A 9,745-nucleotide genomic window follows, 5' to 3' on the forward strand; every position below is an offset into this window, starting at 1 on the left:
TATTACAACCCCTTTGTCCATTAATGCAAATTATTTATGTTTAACAAACACGTTTTAGTGATCAACACCCCTTTTGAATGATGCAAGTGACGAAAATAAAATGAAAGAGAACAAAAATGAAAAGAGTTAGTGAGGTAAGGATAAAAATCAAAACAATAATGAAAACAAAAGTCCTACCCTACATGCTTATTATTCCTACCCGGATATGATCTCTATCCCGCATGCTAATTTCAAACAAACCCTAACATCATATTTATCTAGTTCACATACTTTGAACAAAAAGTAAAGCAAGAAATAAAATCAAAGCAGTATAGGGTTTGGAATGAGGTTTTAGGGTGGACTCTAATTTCCTGTACTCTCTCGGTTTAGGTTCTAAAAATGTACCCAAGTTCTCCTTGCTGTTGCCCCCTTGGGCTTGCTAGACCCTTAGTCCTAAGCCCATTACAAGCTTATGTAGACTAAGTTAAACTCGAGAGGATACATTCCCTTATGCCCATACAGAGAATGATACATTCCCTTTTGCCATACGGAGAATAAATTCACACGAAGGCATAAGGTATATGAATCCCGAAGGTTACTTGCTAAGCCCATACGGAGAATAAATTCCCACGAATGCGTCGTTTTCACCACCACTTAAAAGGTTCGGAGCTCGGGTATAGAGCCAAAGATGAAATTTTTTCAAATATCTAAAATCATTGAAAGAAAACATCAGTACGACTATTTATTTGAAAAATAATCAAAGGTAAATAATTAGAATCGAATAAATAAATTAAAATTAAAATTTACCATTTTCGCATAAAAAGACAACCGAAAATTAATTTCGGCTGACTCACTTACTTGTCCCCTGCGGAGTCGCCAAGCTGTCGGAACCGTCTTTCAGTTGGGCCCCAAATTGGGTTTCAACTTGGATTAAATGAATTGGAGTCGCCACCGACCATTTAAAACGAATTTAGGTAGATCGGACACCATCTTACATGATCTATGTTGTATCAGAAATGTGTCGGGTTCGGGAGTCGGTTACGATCAAGGAAAGATTTAGCACCCTTGAACCGATGAATTAATTGGTACCGTCGTTTCGGTACCAATTAATTCATCGGTTGTCTTAATCGCGAAAATAAAAATTTAAATTGAAATTTAAAAATTCAATTCGAATTAATTATCTTTGATCGATTGAAAGTATCCCTAAAAAGTCAAAAGTATTTGATTGTAAAAATGAAAATAAACATGAGAAAAGAATAATAAAAAAATATTAATATAATAATATTAAAAAATGAAATAAATAAATAAATATATATTTATATATTATATAAATGTAAAAGAAATAAAAATATTAAAATTAGGAGAAAATGAAAAATATATATAAAGTAAATAAATAAAAAATGAAATAAAAAGAATAAGTCAAAAGTTGTTACATCTCCCATGTTTTGCATGTAGAGAAACTGGATTTGCAATAAAAATGCTCTGTCACTCCTCGTGCTTTTAGATACTGGCTTTGGATCCTCCACGCTTAATTTTTGTCCTTTTCTTCCCTCAGTTTTTCCAAATCGTTGCCCCTTCTCTGATTTTGGTTCCACGTTTTTCTCTGTGTTCTTTCCTCTTGATGCATGAGTCTATTTATAGTCTAAAGAAACCTATTTTTAGCTCAGATATAGAGTCCACTTGGACTCAAAATGCTTCGGTTTTAGTGTTTTAATAGGACTCAAATACGTTGGTTTTAGTGTTTCAATCTCAAATTTGTTGGTTTATTTTCTGAATCTCACTAAATCGAGATTGTTGAGTGCGAGGTCTACAAAAATAATAAAATAAAAATATAATAATAATAATAATAATAATATATATATAATATAATATATTATAAAATATTTTTGTAGACCTGGACAAAAACATGTGTCTACAACTTTTAATTACTGATTTCATAAAACATAAGATATGGTTACTTTCATTTTTATTTAATTAAGATGTGGTCATCCGAGCTAACTGCAGTTAACAATAGTTAAATATTTTGATATAATTACATATTTGGTCTTTGTTATTTACATATTCTCTCAATTTAGACCTACTTTTAATAAATTAAAATAAATTTAATCCTCCAACCGAATGGTGTCATGTTTCACCATTCGGTTGGAGAACTAACTTTATTTTAATCTAATATATTTATTTCTACCAATGAAAGAGTGACATGTGTCATCCTCTAGTTGAAAGAAAACAAAAGAAAGCAAATTGGGGCAAAAAAATTCAAACATTGGTCACTTAAGAAACTAAACATGTATCTCACCATTAACCAAGACCATTGCTTGTTTAAAGTAGACAACATGGCGTATATATTTTGTATCTTAGAATATAAATACTTAAATGCATAATATTTTATATATATTAACTTAAAAATATTTGTATATTAACTTATTAAATATATTTTATTATTAAATTAATTTAAAAATATTTTATTTTTATTTTCATTTAAAAATATATATTTTATGTTAAAATATATTCAAAAGTATGACTAAATTAAAATAATATGTAAATAACATGGACAAAATGTGTGATTAAAATATATTTATAATTTCAAAAATAAATTTTGATATATTTTAAAAAATATTTTTCTAATTTTTTGGAATTATTACTTAAAATTATTGAAAAATATTAAAAAAATAGTCACAATTGATAGAGTAAATGAGGTTTTTTATTAATTTAATATGTCACATTAACCCTTAATAATAGTCAAGTGTCAATACTTCTTTTTAACAAAATCTAAAACTTAATATTCATTTTATTATTTTTTAGAAATTGAATGATAAAAAAATCATTTTATCATAATTTAATGACTTTTTATAAATTTATATCGATACATATCGGTGTGTGGGGTAGGCTATAACTCATCTATATAGAAAAACTCTACTGCCATTGTATCAAATACATACATAGAACAATAAATGTGAAGCGGCAAACATGGTAAATTAAAACCCTATCTATCTAAATGCATTAAAAGTATTTGGTTGTGTATGAATTTGGTTTGTTGTAGGCAATCAGTCGCCAGATCAGTTGGCAATTATTTTGCTAAAAAAGGACCAGTTAGCAATTAAAGCTCTTTTCACTTTGTACACTCGATATAAACTTTTGTTTACTTTCCTCTTTGTCCAATAAAAAAAGGTAAACTATAAGTTTATTACCTAAGCTATTACTTTTGTTATATTTTGACACCTAAATTCTATTTGTTTTCAAAATCATATTTAATATTTAGTTTATGTTTTATTTTGATATTCCCAACGTTATTAATTTAACAGTGATGTTGACGTGTCACCATATATTAATGTCACATCATCATTGAAAAAAAAAAAAATATCATGTCAGTGGTTCTATTAATTTTTTTAAGAACGAGTATCAAATTAAAACATAAACTAAATGTTAGGTATTAAAATGGGATAAAAATAATAATTTAGGCTTGTAATTTACCTTAAAAATTACCTTAAATAGAAAAAATCGCCTTGAAATCTAATCTTCCTTAATATTATAAAATTGTCATATATCTTTTTCAGAGCTAACTCGGCGACTTTTGTTTTATTCTACTTTTTCACTTTCCCTCATTTCAGTGCCTCAACATAGTTCAACTGATGCAAAATCCATCTACCATCGCCATCAAAGACGTGACTTCTCATGACTCCCATGACATCAGATCCAACGGCCCTCTTTATTTTACACCAACAGCTGTAAAAGTTTATAATTCTTTGAGATGAGTCTAAAAAATAAGAAACTTTAGTTTTAAATTAATAATATATATTTTAAAAACATAAAATTAGTTATTTTATATTAAATAAATATAATTATTTTTTAAACAACAAATAAGCTTTACAATATATCAATCGGACATGATATTAATGGTTAATAAACTTAAAATTGGTAATAATATGTAGAACAAGTGATTAAAGGTTTTCAATTGATACGTTTTCTTTCTATCTTGTGTGTTCAATATCCATTCGAAGTAAAATTTTCCTTCCCCTCTTTTAGGTAAAAATTTTCAATTTTTTTTTAAAATTAAACAAAATGAAATGTGCATTAATATACACATCTTTAAAAAAAATCAAATTTTATATATTTTATAATTATACATTCAATTAATTTTTATTATATATTGCATGAACCAATCGACTTCGTGATTAAAGGATTATTCTTAGTTCTTAAGGTCCCGAATTCAAGCTCAAGACCATAAGCGATAACAACAAGTCTCTTAACCACTAAACTAACTTGATTCGTGTGTTATTTACATTATTAATGGGACTAAATCATATTAAATTGAAATAAAAACATATGTTAATTTAAGACGATTTATTTAAAATCTCTGATTTTATACCTAAGGAGAGGGGTTTGATTTATGAGATGAATTTTGAAAGGAAATTATGAATTGCCAAAGACCTTATTTATATTTTCATTCAAAAAAAAGGGTGGGGAAATTATACAGTGCGACAACCTTAATTATCGACTAAGGAAATGTGCTACCGATGAATGTACAAACAAAGGTGGTGAATGTACAAAAAAAACAAATATTATAGCAATCAATTTTTGGCAAGGGTGTTGGTTTCAAAATTGACTGTGTTTCTCTTTCGTTGCCCTCTAATAATTATAGCTGTCCCCGTACGAGATTAGATGAACATTTTATAATTTTATTCTTTCCATCATCCATACTCATTAATGTTCTTCAGACAATGTTTGTTATATGTTTAGACTTTTGAAATTGAAAATTTTCAACATTTTGTTCTACTTTTTGAATTTTGTCTTGAAAAGAATTGTTTATGTTACCAGAAGTGTTTTTATCAGTTCATGTCATCTTGACAGATGGTATCAAGTATTAACTATAGACTAATTGCAAAAACAAATTGTAACTTCAGCTATGAAGATGACAACAACAAAAAACTGAAGTACCAAAATGATAAATTGAACAACTTTAGGAGCCAATCACGTATTTAACCTTGTTTATAAATAGGCTTAATACAAAAATAAGTGCCTAAACTATACATCGATATGCAATTTGGTGCCTAAAGAATTTTGATAAAATATGTACTTAATGTTTTCTCGTTATCCTTTTAGGTGTCTATCGTTATATTTTTTAATTTTTTAATAAAAAAATATTTTTATTAAAAAAAAGCCTCCCCTTTCCTTCTCCCCACCCTTGTCCTCCTCCCCTGCAAACAGCCAAAGGTCGGTTATCAATGGCCAACCGCAACATCCAATCAAACAGTCGATTATCACAATCGACCTAAGGGATTCAAAACCTCAAAATGAAATCTTTCATTTATACCATTCTTAGATGTTCGATCAGTTGCAAAAGTGTGGGGGGTTTTGGTCGTGGGGGGTTGGCCAGTTACACATCATCGGGTGTTTGGCTGATTGACAACGTTAGTGGCTGTGACAAAGGGATTAAAATTAAGGTTTTAAAAGTTTTTGTATATTTTTTTTAATTTGAAAAAAAATAGTTTTTAATATATATATATATATATATATTTTTTATTTTTAAAAAATTCTTAAAATTACCAGAACTTGACATGTGTCATTTAACGAAGATTTATAACGGTAGTTAACGCCCGACACCTAAAAGTGTAACATTTAAAACATTAGACATATATTTTTAGCAAAAAGTTCTTTAAGCACCAAATCGTATTTCGAGGTATAGTTTAAGCACTTATTTTTGTATTAAGCCTATTTATTAATACAATAAACAATTGGGTAAACTACATATTTAGTCACCCAAATATTCATATGATTTCGTTGGTAACCTAACTTTTTTTTCGAAATTATACCTAAAGTTATGTTTTCTTCTGTTTTGGTCATCACCCGTTAAAAAATTAATATCGATGTTGAATTGTCATCATTAGGTAATATCATGTCATCATTAGAAAAAAATAGTCACATCAGTAGTTTGATTTATTTTTTAACGGTGAACAATCAAAATGAAACTAAAATATAATGTTAAGTGTAATTTTAAAAAAGAAAATAATTGGGTTACCAAAATTGAACTGCCAAAATAAGTAGATGACTAAATACATAGTTTATCCTGAACAATATAGGACTCTCACTATCTATATCATGGTAGATGCACATAACTAGCAATGCGCTTGTTCAAAAGAACACACAAGATAGTAAAAAATTAAGCACAGATTTGTTGTAAAACACCCAAAAAGAAAAGAAAAAGTTGAGCAATGTGCAGCATCTGCAATGAGCCTCCAACACTTATCCGAGACCTCAAAATCACTGTCAAAGACGTTTCCCTTGTATTTCCACCCCAAAAATCCCACACAAAATCCATCTTCTTATCAAACATAGACAGAGTGCTCAATTTCCCCGTCGAAACCGTCCATTTTTTCCCCTCCCACGATGACTTCCCGCCTCCCGTTGTAGCCGAGAAGCTGAAACGCACATTATCCGAGTTACTTGTGCCGTACCACTTCCTCGCTGGAAGGTTGAGGTCAAACCCCGATACAGGTCGACTAGAGATCGATTGTAACTCGGCCGGCATCGGTTTCGTGGTGGCTTCGAGTGATTACGAGTTGGACGATGTTGGAGACTTGGTTTACCCTAATCCAGCATTTGGCCAACTGGTTTGTAAGAGCGTCGATAGCTTGGAGCAGGATAATCAACCACTTTGTATTGTCCAGGTAACACATCCTCTTTTATTTATTTATTTTCTTAATTATACATTTTAAAACACATTTAGACTTTAGTTTTATTAATTATTAAAAAGGATTCTTGATACGATATTGAGGAGTTGATATATCATTTGTACCTGGTCTATTCTGGAAAAGACTTAAAAAATTATATTACCTAATTTTAGTTTTTTTAGGTTTAAATTAATTATTTTAATTTTGTATTAATGAATATTTTTAGAAATATATATTTTATCGTTTAATTAATTGTTTTATTTGTATGAGTCTGGCCGTAGTAAACGTGTATTTAAAGTAGTTGGCTCTCAATCATATTTAACCTAAGAGAGAATCGATTTTTTTTACTTAAAAAGTTTTTTTTCCTATTTAAATTTTAAATGAAACTTTTTTTTTGATCAAATTTAAATGAAACTTGAATGTTCACTTGAATGACAGATAAAATTATTTTTATATTATTTTTTTTTAAAAATGGTATATTTAAAGAGATTGATTGACATTTTTGCTCGAGCCTGGATTTAATTATCTAACCTTTAGTTAAAAAAATAGTTTCTTCATTTAATTAATTTTTATAATAGAATTATTATTATTTAATTAATCACTGATATCCGATCTATTTACCGACTAATTCAGATCGAGTACTACGAAGGCAAGAACGACCCTCCCAACCCAATTTGCTCTATTCGCAAACGTTAGGATTCGAACTTCTGACATTGCTTAAAAAATCTAGTGCCTAAACCAACTTATTATTGGTATATAATTAATTTTTTAAATACTCGTTTGTGATATTAAAAAATTATAATATTTTAAAACAATTCTAATTATTAGATAAAAGTGAGCCCATTACATTCATACAAATGGTCCACGTTAATTATTTATGATGTAAATCTAACTAATAAAGTATACTGCTCTTATCGGCTACATGCCACATCCTTTTCATATCCCTTTTCAAGTATTAATTAAAGTTTATCCAAAAAAAAAAGTATTAATTAAAGTTTTGAACTAGAAATACGGCTACCTATTATTTACATTGATCGTCATTGTTATCGCTTTTTTGTTATTATAATCTCATTTCAAGTATTAGTTGAGGTTTTAATTAGAATCCTATTACCCTCATAAAAATATTTTTAAATCTAATAAAAATTATTAAAATAGGCATAGTAATGTAAATATATATTTAAAATATTAGAAAACAATAGTACATAATCAAAATTTTAATAGTCTTAGTGATCATAAAATAATATTTGTTCAGAATTTTTCTTAATCATCGTAATTTATACATCCTACAAACATAATTACTCGAATATAAAATTTTAGAAAGAACAACATTTCATTCTTATCACTTAAATCACAGGCCGTTTCTTGATAGGTGACATCATTTAAATGCGGTGGCTTTGCAATGGGCGTACGTACTAGCCATGTGACTTTTGATGGATTAAGCTTCAAAATTTTCCTAGACAACTTAGCTGCCTTGGCTGCCGATAAATCCCTCGTCGTCACCCCATGCAATGACCGCCAACTCCTCGCCGCTCGATCTCCGTCGCGTGTCAGCTTTCCCCACCTCGAGTTGGCCAAATTCCATGACTCGAGCCCTCCCGTCATTGATCCCACTTCTGAAGCTCTAGACTTCAAAGTTTTCCGGCTCACCTCCGACGACATAACCAACCTAAAGGAGAAGGCGAAAGCCTCCGGCGGAGCACACGGCGATGCACGGATCACCGGGTTCAATGTGGTGACGGCGCTTATATGGCATTGCAAAGCCTTATCATGGGACGAACACGACCCTGATAGGGTTTCCACGTTGCTATACGCGGTTAACATAAGGCCCAGGCTAATCCCACCGTTGCCGAGATCGTACTCCGGGAATGCGGTGCTAACCGCTTATGCCAGGGCCACGTGCAAGGAGATAGAAGAAGCCCCATTCGCGAAATTGGTAGAGCTGGTGACGGAGGGTGCGAAACGAATGACAGACGAATACGCGAGGTCGGCAATAGACTGGGGGGAGATTTACCAAGGCTTCCCGGACGGGGAGTTCCTGGTGTCTTCGTGGTGGAAACTAGGGTTCGACGAGGTGGATTATCCATGGGGGAGGCCTAGGTATAGTTGCCCCGTGGTATTCCAAAGGAAGGACATCATATTGCTATTCCCTGATATTGATGACAACAATGGTGTCAATGTGTTGGTGTCACTACCCAGCAAAGAAATGAGCAAGTTTGACAACCTCTTTCGCAACTACTTGCCTTGAACCTCTCACCAATAGGTGTGTTGTTGTATTAATGAATTGGTCGCACTGTTTGTATTGTATTTCTAAAGTCTCAAATTGCAATCGGACTGCATGTTCCTGTGATCATGATTATGACTACTTAGACTTATATTATTATTTTTTGATTATATGTATTTGATGATTGGGGGATTAGGGTTGTTAAGGTTATGTCACATCTTGTCATTGAATTAGGAGATTAATATTTCGTGTAGTGTATTGTATGATAAATATATGTATATTTTTCTAATAAGAATGAAATAGGTGATATCATTTCATTAAAAAAATTAATTTTAAACATCATTTCTTTATATCAAAACATATGTACAAATTCAAGATTCGCACATTAAATTTCAATATAGACAATATTTTATGGCCAGGCTCGGCCTAAGCCCTGAACTACCCTTTCATATCTTTTCCCACAAAATAAATAAACAACGTTAGATATATTAATAATCGATATTTAATTTATTAATTTAAATTAAATACTATTATAATGAAATAATTTTTTAATTAATTTAAACGAACATGTACTCCAAAATAGAATTTAATGGAATCTATACGAAAACTAAGAAAATAATTGATTTTTAGATAAGGAAAATCTTCTCCACTGTTTTAAAAGCAAAGCAGTTGAAATTATTGGGGAAAAGGGAGAAGATGCCCATCGATAGGTTTTTCAAGCGTCGCATATCAGAATCATCTCAAATAACTAAACACCATAAATAATGAATAATTTAGTACCTGAATATCATCATGCTCACATCTGTAAGTTGGACTTCTGCAAAAGCCCTACAGCCATTTTACTCGTACACTTTCTGGATTCTGCCACTTTTTTAAT

The 9,745-nt window shown here is 30.5% G+C and overlaps 1 protein-coding gene across 1 annotated transcript; it reads left to right on the plus strand.

Moving 5' to 3' along the window:
* The first annotated feature begins 6,167 nt into the window (after positions 1–6,167).
* On the plus strand, positions 6,168–8,923 carry LOC120174121 (omega-hydroxypalmitate O-feruloyl transferase-like). Its single transcript, XM_039181084.1, has 2 exons — positions 6,168–6,644; positions 8,017–8,923. Exons 1-2 carry the CDS (start codon positions 6,189–6,191, stop codon positions 8,890–8,892), a joined length of 1,332 nt encoding a protein of 443 aa, XP_039037015.1. The 5' UTR covers positions 6,168–6,188; the 3' UTR covers positions 8,893–8,923.
* The last annotated feature ends 822 nt before the right edge of the window (positions 8,924–9,745 follow it).

Source organism: Hibiscus syriacus, unplaced genomic scaffold (genome assembly GCF_006381635.1).
Source record: "Hibiscus syriacus cultivar Baekdansim isolate YM2019G1 unplaced genomic scaffold, ASM638163v2 tig00112000_pilon, whole genome shotgun sequence".
Taxonomy (NCBI): Eukaryota; Viridiplantae; Streptophyta; class Magnoliopsida; order Malvales; family Malvaceae; genus Hibiscus; species Hibiscus syriacus.

Bases quoted from the DNA above. Each gene is read 5' to 3' on its own strand.
- LOC120174121 (XM_039181084.1), top strand. From the start codon at position 6,189: ATGTGCAGCATCTGCAATGAGCCTCCAACACTTATCCGAGACCTCAAA. The intron at 6,645-8,016 runs GTAACACATCCT...GTTTCTTGATAG, and splicing joins AACCACTTTGTATTGTCCAG to GTGACATCATTTAAATGCGG.